This window comes from Hipposideros armiger, unplaced genomic scaffold, assembly GCF_001890085.2.
Source record: "Hipposideros armiger isolate ML-2016 unplaced genomic scaffold, ASM189008v1 scaffold_1073, whole genome shotgun sequence".
NCBI classification, from domain to species: Eukaryota; Metazoa; Chordata; class Mammalia; order Chiroptera; family Hipposideridae; genus Hipposideros; species Hipposideros armiger.
The window spans coordinates 341,988-356,240 of record NW_017732423.1 but is presented as its reverse complement, the minus strand read 5'-3'; the positions used below and the strand labels follow the sequence as shown (position 1 = coordinate 356,240).

Sequence of the window (14,253 nt, the reverse complement as noted above, 5' to 3'; positions counted from 1 at the left end):
CTTGGGGCGGGCCGAGGCCTGAAATCCCATTTCTGGTTGGCTGTTGCTCGACTCACAGAGTGTGGCGCTTTCTGATTGGATGCAGGTTTGGCGGGAAGGCTAGGGTTGATAAAGGAGGAGCACAGGCCAGGGAGTCCTGGGGTATTCTTGGGCTTTAGGTTGGAGCACTTGTAAGCGCCCCCCCTGTGTGGGACACAAGACATGACCATCTACGTAAGCCCTCTGGCTGCTTGCAAATGGCTTGGTGTCGACCTTGTGCTGTAGCCCCTCACCATGCACGTCAGGCCCGCTCGCCTTCCCGCTCCTTATTCAGGTGTTTGTAAACAAGGCCACCTCCTAGAGGTGTGCTCGCCATCCACCCAAAGTTTTCATCCTCTCTCTTTTCCACCCGTTTCCCAGTGCAGAAAGGCCTTTCCCATCCAGCACTTTGGAATGGGGCAGGATTTGATTGCTTCTGTAATAAGGTATGGGTAGGCAAGAGCTGGGTTGAGGCACAGTGTCCATTTTGGAGGACTTCGGAACAATCACCTGATTCTTCTATTCCGTAAAGATCGACTCAACTTTAGGATCTAATGTGTGTTTACTTCTGGGAAAAGTGGGGTGGAGGAATCCAGGCGTACCCCCAGGTCATCACCATAATGCATTCTAGCCAGTCCCTTAACTTCTTAGAGGAGAGCAGGGAACTGGACCCATGCCATGGGACACACCAGATAGAGGAGTTGGAACTTTTTTGTAGGACTTAGGAGCCTCTGAACAGTGCCCTTTGGTCGGCCCTTGGAAAGATGGCTTTGGCAGTAGGGAGGAGGAAGATGGAGGGAGATCAGCAAAAAGCCAGGGAAACCAGGAGAAACCCTCCCTGCTTCTTCTTCCCACCAGAGTGATCTTTCTATATTATTCACTTTGGGCTGCTGCCATAACAAAATTACCACAGACTGAGTGGCTTAAACAACAGTTCTCACAGTTGTAGAACCTAGAAGTCGCAGATCAAGGTCTGGGAAGATTGATTTCTGGTGAGAGCTTTCTTGCTGGCTTGATAGGGCTCCTTTTATTTATTTATTTATTTTAAGATTTTATTGTGGTATTGGGGGAGAGAAACAGCATTGGGGAATCAGGGAAGGGGAAAAGACAAGTTGCTGTCCTTTTGTTCTTTTGTGTAGTTGTGGAGTACGTTGCTTCACTGACCCATGTTGGTATTATCATTGCGCTCTTCCCGGGTGAAGCAGATCGGTCGCCGGCCTTTGGACGGCTGCTCATGGCAGCTCTTGGCAGCTCACGTTGGCTGCCGGCCACTCACGGTAGCTTATGGCAGCCCACTGCAGCAGGGGCTGCAGCCTACACTGTTGCCGGCGACTCATGGCAGCCCAGCTCCAGGTCGAGCTGTTGTTCACCATCTTAGCTGTAGAGGGCGCAGCGTCACTGGCCCTCATGTGGCATCAGAACCAGGGCCCTGCTGCTCAGAGCTGGCATCCTAAGCCAGCTCTTAACCAACGCACCACTCCGCCGGCCCAGGGCTGCTTCTTTGCTGTGTCTTCACATGAAAGGAGGGGGAAGAGAACAAGCTTTCTGGTGCCTCTTCTTCTAAGGACACTAATCTTATGGGACCATGGGCCCCACCCTTATGACCTCATTTAAACTTAATTACTTTGTATCTCCAAATAGAGTCACTCTGGGGTTTAGGGCTTCAACATATGAAATGAGGGGGTGGGGCATAATCCAGTCTATGGCATCCTCCTTCCTCAGGGCTGTAACCACACCATGCATGTAACAGAACTGTAGCCTGTATCACATTGTGGGTTTTTTTGTTTGTTTGTTTGTTTGTTTGTTTTTAAAGATTTTTATTGGGGAATTGGAGGAGGGGAACAGCGCTGGGGAATCAGGGAAGGGGAAAAGACAAATTGCTGTCCTTTTGTTCTTCAGTCTAGTTGTGGAGGATGTCATTCATTGGTCCATGTTGGTATTATCATTACACTCTTCCCGGGTGAGGCAGTCACTCGCCAGCCATTGGACGGCCACTCAGGGCAGCCCATGCAGCCCCACTGCAGCCTCCGCCATCACCGACGACTCACAGCAGCCCATCTCTAGGTCGAGCTCTTGTTCACCATCTCAGCTGTAGAGGGCGCAGCATCACTGGCCCTCATGAACCGGGGGCCCTGCTGCTCAGAGCTGGCGTCCCAAGCCAACTCTTAACCAACGCGCCACTCGGCCGGCCCTCATTCCTTTTTATTGCTAAATAATATACCACTGTATGGGTATACCACATTTTATTTATCCATGCATCAGTTGGTGAGTATTTGTACTTTGTGGATATTATGAATAATGCTGCTATGAACATTTGTGTACATTTTTGTGTGTGGACATATGTTAATTTCTCTAGGAATGTATTTGCTGGGTCATATGGTAACTCTATGTTTAACCTTTTGAGGAAGTGCCAGACAAACTATGTGATTTTTTTTTAATCCAGATTCTCATTTAACATTAGTCATGTGCATTTTCACAAATTGCTAAATGTACTTTGAACACTTGGCTTTTAATGTTTGCAGAGTTCCAGATCTTAGTTAACTGATCCCCTCTTATTGGGCATTTAAATTATTTCCAATTTTCATTATTATAAACATTATTTCTGTAGAGCAGATTAGTCAGAACATTGGATCAAAGGACACAGGCAGCTTTAAGGCTCTTGGTGCATAATGATCAATTGCCTTCCAAAAAAGTTGTGTGTTTGCATTTTGGTAAGTTGAGTTTGGGAATGCCAGTTGCACCCACCTTATATTTTAATTGCCTCCCGAGGTAAATCACCAGAGCAGAGACTTGTTTGGGCATCTTTTTTTTTTTTTAAAGATTTTTATTGGGGAATTGGGGGATGGGGAACAGATAAGCTGCTGTCCTTTTGTTCTTCAGTGTAGTTGTGGAGGATGTTACTTCACTGGCCCAAGTTGGCATCATCATTGCGCTCTTCCCGGGCGAGGCAGATCAGTCGCCGGCTTCTGGACGGCCGCTCACAGCGGCTGCTGGCCACTCACGCTGGCTGCTGGCTACACACGGTAGCCCATGGCAGCCCACTGCAGCAGGGGCTGCAGCACATGCTGTCGCCAGCGATTCAAGGCAACCCAGCTCCAGGTTGAGCTGTTGTTCAGCATCTTAGCTGTGGAGGGCAGTGTCACTGGCTCTCATATGTGGGATCCAAACCGGGACCCTATGGCGTCCCAAGCCAGCTCTAAACCAATGCGCCACTCGGTCAGCCCTGTTTGGGCATCTTTGACTCTGTGCCCAGCTCAATGTGCAGCACATAGTACGAGTCAGTGTTACACAAATTAGTGAGAGCAAAGGAAGGCTCAGGTTAGTGCAGTGGTTGCGGGTAGAGAGGAGGGTACAGGTGTCTGAGTCATTGTGAAGGTCCGCTCCATAGGAGCTGGTTGACGTGGAGACTCAGTGTAGACTCAAGTGGTAAGAAGGTGTTGCAAGGCCACACTCCACACTCATTTAGGGGCAGACGCTGGTAGGGATGGTCTGAAGACTGGCAGCAAATCTTTTTTGTACTCAACTCTGCGAGCAGCAGTCTTTATGCAAAGCCCTGGAAGAATTACCTTCACTGAGCTAGCGAGGTCATCAAACTGTCTGTTCACCTGGATGTCCTGAGGAGAAACCCATTTACAAGACAGTACATTATCACTTTCTGAGAACTTGACTTTCTTACATACACACACAAGGTCTTGAAGAAGCTTCTTAGGACAGCTTCTCTCCTATGGATGAAAATGTCATTATTCCCCAAACTATTAAAATCAAGATGGGAAGGGTCTCAAGGGGCTGGGGCGTGGGGGGATGGGGGTGGTTCAAGGGGCCTGCTCTATTTCTTGATCTGGGGGCTGGTTACGTAGGTGTATCCTGTTTGTGAAAGTTCACCAAGCTCTGCCCTTAATTTATGTGCATTTATCAGCATAAATGTTGTTCCTCAAAAAAACAACAAAAAACAAAGGGGTTGAGGAGAAGAGAACTAGCACTGACTGAGTCTTCTCTGCACAGGCTGTTTTCATAGGGTCTGTCATCTCATCCTATCTTCACAGTGACCCTGGGTGGTAGGCCCCGTTACACATAAAGATAAGACTGAGTCCTGGGAAGGTTTTATGAGAACTGTAAGGATTCAGAAATATTTCCCTTAAAGCTGAGGATAAAATCTGGGCTAGTCAGATTAATGATAACAGTTAAGGAACAGGAAAGTAGAACATTGCATCTAGAGTATTATCGATCTCTAATTCAGAATCCAAGATCCCACGTGATGGGCTCAGGACTTGGTTCCAGGCCTGTCTGATTCTAAACTCTGTGGTATTTTAATTATACTAAAAGTTTCAGATAATAACCATACATTATATTAAACAAGCATGTATTTTGTAGGATACTTTCATATATCATTCCACTTTCTTAGAATGATAGAATCCAGTGCTGACAGGAATTCTCAGAGCAGGCTATTCTCTGGCTTTAGAACCATAGAGACCAGGCAGGTAGAAGGAAAGAATAAGGATGTTCGACACCAGTTGTCCCAAGCCTGAAGGACTGGAACTGTAAAAACACATCTCTTGAAAGGCATTGACTCAAGTCTGGTTTGAAATAAATTGGGGTAGAATAAGCAGTGATTTGTGACTAGACTTTCTTTAAATAATTCATATTTGGGAATTCGCCCTTGAATGGTAACTGCCTTAGAAAAGAGTGGTATTTGTTTCTATATTAAAAAGGCAAAATTGAATGAAAAGGGGTCCTGATTTCCCTACGGCTACACAAGTGAATATCCCAAGCACCACAGTTCACCTGCAGGCAGTATAAGCTGGGTGGGGAAGGGGGCTGCCTTACAAGTGCTGAACCTGCAAATCCAAATGTCAGTGAACAGTGAGCATCATGCCCTCTGAGCCACTTATTCTCTCTCAGCCAATGAAAATCCCAGGCAGGGGTCTGAAGTGAGAGCACTGCAGTACCCCAGTCAGGAGCGGGAGTGGAGCCAGTGGCGTCATGACCTACATTCAGACCTGGGGCAGAACTTGGATTTGGCCATGCCATGTGTCTGGGCAGGGCACTCTATTTCTCTAAGGCCCACTTTCTTCCTCTAAGTGATAACCTCACAGGGCTGTGGGAAGGATCAGAGAGATGAGGTTTATAAGAAGCTCTTACAGAGAAATCCAGCAGTTCCAGGGCAGACACTGGGTTATCCCGGACTGACTTGAGAACACCCAAGCAGCCTTCACTTTGCATGGGATTTCTGGATACCTAAGAAACACACATACACACAAAACTGAGAAAAGTTGACCGCAGGGAGGCCGGGAGAGCAACACAAGACGGAAAGAGGGATTCCTCATCTCTGATGATGTGCCTCGGGACAGCCCCACTGTCTCAGTTCGGAAGGTTCTCCATTAGACAGAATTCCTTGGGCCGGGGAAGAAAGGAAGGAAATGGGCACTGGTTGAGCATCCACCCAGTGCCTGGCTCTGTGCAGTGCGCCAAGGATATAAATAGACACACAAGACACACACTTGCCCTGAAAGAGCTCACCTACTGGGGGAGGAGAGGAAAAAGAAACACCATAAAAATGTGGTGTGATAACTGTAATATAAGAATGTGTGCCAACTCTACCTGGGAGATAAAGGGGTTGGCTGAGTGATAAAACACCTGAGCTAAGCTTTACAGGTGAGGTATGTGGAGCCGGGCATTTCAGCACGAAGAGCAGTAGGAGCAAAGAGATGAGAAATTGCACTACGTGCGTGGAGAATTCTGAGCAGCTTGGATGAGAGATGAACTTCAAGGCGGGAGAGAAGACTGGGCTGGCAGAGCCCAGTCTCGATGACATGCTGTGAATGACACACTACTAAAGCTTGAATTTATCCAGTGGGGAGCCTCTGATGGGTTTAAAGCAGGGAGGGACAGAGGCATGTCATCTGGTAGTAGGAAAAAAGGAAAGGCCCGTATTGGAAAACCAGCCGGTTAACAGAACTCACGGAGGAGTGAGAAGGGGGAATAGGCAGCCTGAGCACTCTGCAGGAGGTGAGATAAAGGAGAGAAGATATGAGAAAAAGAGAGAGACGAGCACTGAGCCCCAGCTTCTGATTCACTGAGGAGCCCCTCTTCCACACACACATGAAGAGGCAACCCTTATTGGAAGATGATGTGTTCAGGCTGGGTTCTCAGAATCCTACATGCCTATGGAACACTGAGGAACCATCCGGCAGGTGGAAATGTGGATCCAGAGCTTAAGGGAGAGGTCTGGATTCCTGTGCAGGGGTAGGAGAGGAGTGAGTCTCAGGCTGGGGATGGAGGTGATGCAGGGGGCTCCTCTGTCAGCTGAGGATGCTCAGGGCCAGGCAGGGCTGGATGCTCCCCGGGGCTGGCAGTACTGTCCTCTGAGCACATGATGTTGGCACAGTGGCCTCATGGACCTGCTCCACCCTTGATTGCACCCTCTCTTCTTTGTCTTCTGCTCAGCTGCTCTCTTCCCGGTGGCAATCCTGGAGGAAGGGAACTCCTGTTGTGCACACAAGACCTCATGTAGGTCTAAGTGGTAGCCAACAGTACATCTGGGCTGACCTTGGGTTCCAGCAAGGTAAGAAGGAGAGCATGGGAGAAGAAGGGGAAGCAAGTGAGTCCCAACCATCATCAGCAGAGCAGCACTCCAGTGGGCTAAGAAGGAGAAAGGAAAGCTGGGAGATGTGGTGATGCCACTGGGAGGGAAGGATGGAGCGGGAAGAAGTCTGAAGAAGTACATGGGCCAGTCCAGAGATGGGTGAGTGAGTGGCAAGGGGAAGAAGTTGTCACAAGAGGAAGCCAGGAAGCCCCCTTCCCCATCAGGACTCTGGAATCTGTGTACCCTACAGCCACTGGGGTGGAGAGATGTGGAAGGGGAGGGATCTGTGTGGACAGGCACAGGCAGATCTGTGCTGGGGCCTCTCCGATCAGGCTAGTACTCACAACAAAACTCCTCAGTGTCTGGTTGACCCGGAGACCCAGGCCCAGGCTCAGGGCTCCCACTGCAGAGATGCGGTTATTGCTGCAACAGAAAAACATGTGCATTGTGCTACCTTCGGAGTAGCTGTGCAGAGCCAGACTGTTCCAGGGTCAGGGTCCCAATTGGCACTGCTGGTGCATCCACAGGGTAGAGCTACAATTCTAGCCTCCACTCACTGAGCAGTTTAGTGTATAAAAGCTGGCTGGTGATCCTGCTTCATCGGAGGCTCCCAGTGTTCAGGGAGATCACCCAATGAACACACCTGAAGCTTCCCTACCCCCACCCCCAACAATGTGGAGTTCAACTGCTGCTTCCTGGCTCTCAGAGCTCAGCAGGTGTTCTGCGACAGCTGGCACACTGTACCTATCACCATGACAGCGTCTGTCCTGGAAAACCACTTAGCTCCCTGTCCACTTCTCCTCTCACGGGACCCAAACTCCAGGCCTCAGCATGGTTCTTGGCCACTTTGTCTCTGAAGCCAGTCCCATTTCTCTCTGACTTCTCAGACCCCAGTTCCAGCCTCGAATTTCAGCATCTCTTGTGGCATCCTCTGGCCTTGGCTCCTTCCATGGGGAGGAAAGGAAGGTAGGACTATAGCAGGCAGGCCCTGCTTACTCTGCAGCCCCAGGAAGCCCAGGAAGGGGCTCAGTCACATAGCCCATGACCTGTCAGGCCTCTACCTCTCTTCTTCCCTCTGGGCTTGCAGGTCCTGTTCTGGCTACCTGCTGAGGGCTGAGACCTTGCCTGTGCCTGGAGAAGCAGCTCACACACTGCAGGCCCCCCAGCAGCCATGTGCTTAATGGAGCATGCATTTGGGCGCACTTGTCAGAGTCAGCTCCTCTTCTGAAAGGGAGAAAAACTCACACAGAGCACCCAGCCCGTACTAGGCTCTGCAGAAGAGGCTTTACACACGTTTGCAATCCCCAGCCCCTGCCTGTGAGGTAGGAATTACGAGTCCAGCATATAAATGATGACCTCAAGAGAGAGGATGGAGCTGGGTGCTACTGGATTGTGGCTCAAGCTCCATCATGGGTAGACAGTGGTAAATTTGGGAATTAAAGTGGTGAACAGCAGCAAGATCATGGAGCCCCTGGTCCCTGGTGTGGCTATGGGCCCAGAGACTGTGACACAGGGGCACCCTGTGCTCCTTACCTCATGTTGAGCTCTTCTAACACGTTGTTGGTCCTAAGTGCCTCACCCACCGCAGAGGCTCCAGGGTCTCCAAAGCCATTGTATGAGATATCTAGGACTCTCAGGAAGATGTTTGCCTAGAACACAAAAAAGCAAAATCATGGGATCACAGGTGATGGTGGAGAAAGCCAGGGCCACAGCCTCTGAGCCCAGGATGCAAAGAGCAAGGACTGAGGTGCAAAGAGCATGGACTGAGAGGAAAACAGAGGTTCCAGGGAAGAGTCTTGTGGCTCTGATGATGGTGACCAGTACAGCTGAACAACTAGAAGCACAGCACAGATGTTGGGTGTGGATGAGAATGACACTGAGGCTGAGGTGTCTGCCTGTGGCAGCAGGCTCCAGAGACACAGTGACTATTCCCATGCTCACTTAGGGGCCTCTTGAGGACAGAGACCCCAAAGCACAGAGCAGCCCAGGGGCCCAGAGTTGGATGAAATCTGCCCTGGGGACTGTGATGGAGATAAGGGTGGGAGCTTGTGGGTATTCTGGAAAGACAGAGCTTGACTGGTCATCTTGTGGAGCAGGACCCCAGCTCAACTATCAGAGGACAAGGCAGTGGCTGCCATTCCCTGAGAAGGAACCCACAAATTTAGCTGACATGAGGGGTACTGCAGGTGCCTTCTGCGACCCTAGCAGGAGCTGCTGCCACCCATTCCTGGAGCTTATGAACCACAACATCCAAGGGAGAAGGTAGGCTATTAGAGTGTGTACCGGGACCCAAAGGTCCAAGGGCTCAATCAAGAAAGCATTTTCACATGTCCCACAGTGAACATGTATCACCACACTGCACACTGTCCTCCCACCAGCTGAGTGTCTGTGATGTCTGCGGGAGGTGTGCGACATTCAGCTGTGGACACCTCAGTAAGTGACATGAGGCTGAGTACAGTGTATTGAAAGTCATTAAATGGGGCTGGGAAGATAAAAGCCACCTAATAAAATATTCCTGAAGTTCTGCTTAAAAGATCCAAGGCTTATTTCTGAAGAGCTGCAACAACGAGGAGCTGGCCCCTAGAAGACCTGCCCCCAAGGGACAGCCTGGAGGGGCTCACTGTGGGGTGTGGGTGGGGCCTCATACCTCTAGTCCCCTGGCAAAGGCGATGGCTCCTGGGCCTCGAAGGTGATTCCAGCTTATATTAAGCTCAATGAGTCCTGTGTTTTCTGCCAGGGCTGGTCCAAGCGTCTCCCCTGTCACCAAGACAGCCTTTCTTATTCTCTCTGTTCATTCAAAAAAATGATACTGATGCCTGCTGTGTGCCAGGGTCTCTGCTGGGCATGAGGCTCATGGAGTTGAACCCAACATGGGCCTGCCCTGCCCCCAAGGATGTCATATTTAATAGGGGAGACATAAATAAAAATGAATGGGATGTATGTTATTATAGACTATAAACAGGGAGGCATGGGAACAGAGTGGAGGCTAGCCCTGTTTAGAGGTGGTGGTCAGGGAAGTCAGGACAGAGGAGATAACCTTGAAGATTGAGGGACTCACCACGCATGTGTGCATGCATAGTGGAGAGCAGACAGGAAAGAGCGCGTGTGCAGAGGCACAGGGGGCATTGGGGCACTTGTGGAAATGCAGGCAGGCCTGGCCCTGGGGTTGGGCTGGGAGGAAGCCAGTAAAATGAGGTAGGAGTGATGGACAATTGAGAGAGGCCTTGAATGCTAGGACAAGGATCTTGCATTAGACCTCTCTCTGCCTGTCCTGTCTCTCCCATCAGCCTGGGAGTCCCTCAGGGATCTGAATTTGACCCCTTTCCAGGGTCCTGTCACCTAGCACAGGTCTAATAAGGCTGATTTGAAGAAATGCACAGAGGAAAAACAGATGAACTAACTGAGCGGTGCGCTCAGCCAGAACATGCCACAGCAGACACTTTTAGCACCTCGGAGAGCTCCCTGTAAGGCCCTGCAGACTCCCTGCGCTGCCTCCCTGAGAACAGGACTTCGGACTCCTTTTCCAGCCCTGGATCTGACTCCCACAGGTTCTCAGATAAGGTATTTTCCTCTCCCTCAGACACTTCCAGGGATGGGAGGAGAGGACAATGGTCCCCTACTTTGTTGAACAGCTAGAGGGGTAGAAGTTTGTTCTACACGTATGAACCAACCTCTTGTAGTTCCAATGCTTGGTCTCCGTGACCCCTGCAGCCAACCTGTGAGGTAGGTGCTACCATTGCCATGGGTCAGGTGAGGAAACTGAGACCCAAGCACCTTTACCCCTCAAGGGAGTCAGGCCCACCCACAGATCCCTACTTGGAGAAACATAATGGCCCCACTGAGTCCATCCTTTTCCAGGCTGAGGACTCCTTATCCCACATTTGTGCAGCCTTAGCTTCCAGCCACCTCCACCCTGGCTGCCTCTCTGGTGCTTGCTCTCTGACCATGCAGGCCCAGAGGGACACCTATACTTAGTTTGTTGAAAGTCTGAAATGAGTTTCTCTTTTAATTTCACTGACTTCTCTCAACAATTTTTTTAGTTGGCCAAGTGGCTCTCTGGCAGTTAAATTCTAGGAATGATTCTCACAGGCTAAGGCTGGTGCCACCCCACTCACTCTAAGCAGCTTGAGACAGAGCAGTGATTCCCAAACTTTCTGAATCAGACAAATATCCTGGGGCATCTGTTAAAATGCAGATGCACGGGCACCCCCAAGAGTCTGGTTCAATAAGTCTAGGGCCCAGGAATCTGTATTTCCTAACCCAGGTTCCAGGTGATTATTATAATTGATTGGGGTGGTTGGGGGGCAGTCAAACAGAACTGCATGTTCCTGGCAAAGCAGATAGCCCATGCAAAGGCCCTGAGGCATGAGAGAAAGTGGTAAGATTAAGGAATCCCACGGCACTTGGAATAAAATCTTTATGCCTTTTGCCATGATTTGTAGCCCTGTAACCCCCTGTTGCCTCTCCACCCCACAGCCCAGCCACTGTACCCTGGCTCACTAGCCCAGTCACACTGGTATCTGTCTGTGTGGGAAATAAGCCTGCATGTTCACTATTCCTCTGCTTGAAATGCTCTCCCTCTGGTCTTGTCATGGCTAATTCTTCCCCACCCTGCACATTTCAACTTAAATGTCATCTCTGCACAGAGGCCACCCTGGCCACCCCTCTAAAGCAGGGACCCTCAATCCTCTCTAGAATCATACCTTGTTTATTTCTTTTTCAGCACCAATAATTATGGAGAATTATCTTGTTAATATGTGTTCCTTAGGCCAGGGCCTTTGTTTTGTTCATGGCTATATTTTTACTGGCGAAATCAGCTCCCTGTGCATGTAGCAGCAGGCAGGGAGATATTTATGAAACGGATTAAGAGTTCTGTGTGGAAAGAGTGACAAAGGAGCAGGTCAAAGTGGGACATAGGGAGCTGGAGCCAGAGCATGGATGCTCAGAGTGGTCCTGCCAACCTCCACCCACCCCTGTCCCGGGAAGATGGGCTCAAGTGCCCCATGGTGGCCCTGGGCAGATATTACCTGCTTGGTCATTTAGCTGGTTATAGCTCAGGTCCAGGGACTTCAGGCCTGTGTGGGCCAGTAGGAGTTCAGCAAGGTACTGGGCTGCCTGCTCCTCCAGGCTGTTCCCTGCCAGCTGTACCTTTTGCATGGTGGGGTTCACTGTGAGGGCAGCACAGATGGCCTGGGCTCCCACTGCTCCCAGCTGGTTCTCCGACAGGTCCACATCTGGGGGCCAGCACCACTCCTCAATCAGTGGATCCACAGCCAGTCACCACCCTCCTCCATCTCCCAAACTTCCAGGCCTGAGGCTGGAGAAGGGGCTTTGCAGTCAGACTGTCCTGGGGTACATGGCGACTCTGCCACCCCTAGGCTGGGTCCCCTCAGGCCCCAGGCAGCTTCCCTGGTGTCCATCCCTATCCTGTGTGTCCATGAACTTCTTTGTCAAGGGGCTAAAGTCACCTAGTTTGTGTTGCTATGGAGAATGCTTGTGATGGAGATGCAGCCGCCCCATTGATGATTCGTGCCTGGCAACAATTTAAACCACCCACAGAAGCCCTCACTGGGGACTAGCATAATAATCCAGGTGGCTGTGCTCAGGGCACTTATGTGGGCCAGACATTCCGAGCACTTATGTGGGCCACACATAGTTTCACTAATGCTCACCACATCCTCAAGGGCAAAGTGGTATTGTTAGGGTTATTCCACAGATTGAAAGCTGAGGCTCAGCGAGGTCACCCCACTCTTCAGTAGCAGAGGCAGCATTTGAATTCAGCCCCACCAAACTCCCACCCAGCCCTCCCTCCTCTCATTCTGCCCAGCCCCTGCCTCTGTATCAAAGGACTCTCTCACCTGCAGTCAAGCATTGAGAGGCCACCATACACAGAATGTGCTGGCCAGCAGAGGCGGGGAGTGGGTAGGGTGGGGCGGGTCAGGAAGGGAGTGGCGTCCAGCATTGGGTGCACCACAGAGGGTCTAACTCCACCCTGTGATGAGGCCCTTCCCCAGCAATACTAGCAGGCTCCAGGTGAGAAGCCCTGGCTGTTGGGGGGCAGGGGTTACCCACATCCCTCAGGAAAGGGAGGACTCAAGTATGCCCACCTGCCCCAGGCTCAGCACCTACCACAGATGCTGCTGCTTTTGCTCAGAGCACCTGCCAGGGCCTCCGCACCAGTCCCACATAGCCCGTTGTCCCGAAGGTCCAGCCGCTTGACATAGGGATTGGCGGTCAGTGAGGAAGCCAGAGCCCGAGCCCCCTGGGACAGAGAGGGGCCTGAGGAGCCTGGTCCTTCACAGGGCTAAAGGCCCCAGACACAGCTAGCTACTACTCTGGCTTGTTTCCAGGGCTCAGCCCACTCGGTGCCTTCCAGCTGGAAGGTCCTCCCTTTTCCACATGCCCAGGGGACACCTACTTTTCATTCTAAGCTCCACCAAGATCTCACCTCCTGGAGCCTTTCCTGACCCTCAGCAAGTTAGGTGCCCACCGCAGGCTTCCCAGCCCTTATACTGAACCCTGTCATAGCCCCAATCCTACCTGTCACCCAGATGTGGGGGGTGGGGCGTTCCTGGCACAGAGAAAGGTCAGGGAGTGCATGGGATGGGCTCCAGGAAGGGAGCTACACCAATGGCTACTCCCTCCTGCGTCTTCTCCCTCCAAGCCTGGCCCTAGGGTCTCTCCAGGGGTACCTGGGGCCCCAGGCCACGGTGCCGCAGGTTCAGCTCTGGGGCGCTCCCTTGGCGCAGAAAGCAGGAGGCGGGCACGACGCTGTGGACCCGGCAAGACCTCAGGTAGAGGGTGTCCTTGACCAGTTCTCCAAGCCCATGGGTGCCTGAAGGAAGCACCGGGAAGAATGTGGATCCCTGCCCAGGCACAGCCAGCCACCTTCCAAGGGCTCCCCTCTCCTCTGTCACGACCCAGCATTTTAACATCACTCTGGAAATTTGTTCTAATGGTGGGATTCCTGATTCGGCCAGGAGTATTGACCGGAGGTCTCGGAGCTGGAATTGCCTCCCACTGCCCTAAGGGTGTCCCACGGAGGGGTGCGCTCCCTGCTCTGCTGGACAGGGGTCCCCTATCCACTCGGCCCCAGCCTGCCCCCTCCACTCCTGCCGGAGAAGTCCCCAAGGTAAAGAGCCAGGCCTGTTCCCCTCTGCGGGGGGTCACCTTCTGTCTCCGGGTCGGAGTCTGAATCCACGTCCGAACCCTCTTCGGCCTCTGGGACCCATGCAAAACACCCAGCGGCCGCCGCCGCCTCTTTCTCCCGCTCTTCACTCTCCCCAGCCTCCTCGCAGGGACCCCTCATGGTTATGCTCATTTTGCAGTCGCCTGCACTGAAGTCCGGACTGCGCGCGACGGCGTCGCCTAGAACGCGGCGGGGGATGTGGGTGGATTCTCCGGCAGCATCGACCAATCGCATGTGGCGTGTAGCGAACAGGCACCCTCTGCAGCCAATAGATAAGTGCTGCCCGGCGGCAGTCGCCTCGGCAACTCGGTATTGTGGGTTGCTGCAGAAACGGCAGTGGCTTGCTCTGACCTTGAGTCGGCTCCTTGCCCGGCGAATAAGAGCGCGCGTCAACGGTCCAGGCTCATGGCTGAACGCTTTGCTTTGCTGAAGCGCTTGTTTTCCCCCATGTGGTTCCAGCGTT

The 14,253-nt window shown here is 51.8% G+C and overlaps 1 protein-coding gene across 8 annotated transcripts; it reads right to left on the bottom strand.

Annotated features, from left to right (window-relative positions):
- Positions 1 to 3,166: 3,166 nt before the first annotated feature.
- LRRC74B (leucine rich repeat containing 74B) lies at positions 3,167 to 13,952 on the bottom strand. 8 transcript variants are annotated; one of them, XM_019632079.1, is made up of 9 exons: positions 13,772 to 13,952; positions 13,294 to 13,436; positions 12,731 to 12,863; positions 11,629 to 11,835; positions 9,249 to 9,388; positions 8,135 to 8,250; positions 6,946 to 7,024; positions 5,158 to 5,253; positions 3,167 to 3,740 (listed from the first exon to the last, which is right to left on the bottom strand). In XM_019632079.1, exons 1-9 carry the CDS (start codon positions 13,920 to 13,922, stop codon positions 3,477 to 3,479), a joined length of 1,329 nt encoding a protein of 442 aa, XP_019487624.1. In that variant the 5' UTR covers positions 13,923 to 13,952; the 3' UTR covers positions 3,167 to 3,476. The 8 variants fall into 8 exon arrangements, with proteins under 8 accessions (XP_019487624.1, XP_019487627.1, XP_019487625.1 ...); XM_019632082.1 differs by having other exon boundaries at positions 3,167 to 3,632; XM_019632080.1 differs by having other exon boundaries at positions 9,249 to 9,358.
- Between the last annotated feature and the right edge of the window lie 301 nt (positions 13,953 to 14,253).

Coding starts and splice junctions, on each gene's coding strand:
- LRRC74B (XM_019632079.1), bottom strand. CDS start 13,922: ATGAGCATAACCATGAGGGGTCCCTGCGAGGAGGCTGGGGAGAGTGAA. Junction 11,836..12,730: donor CAAAAGCAGCAGCATCTGTG/GTAGGTGCTGAG, acceptor GCTGGCCCCCAG/ATGTGGACCTGTCGGAGAAC. Junction 3,741..5,157: donor TGGAACTGCTGGATTTCTCT/GTAAGAGCTTCT, acceptor TTTCATCCATAG/GAGAGAAGCTGTCCTAAGAA.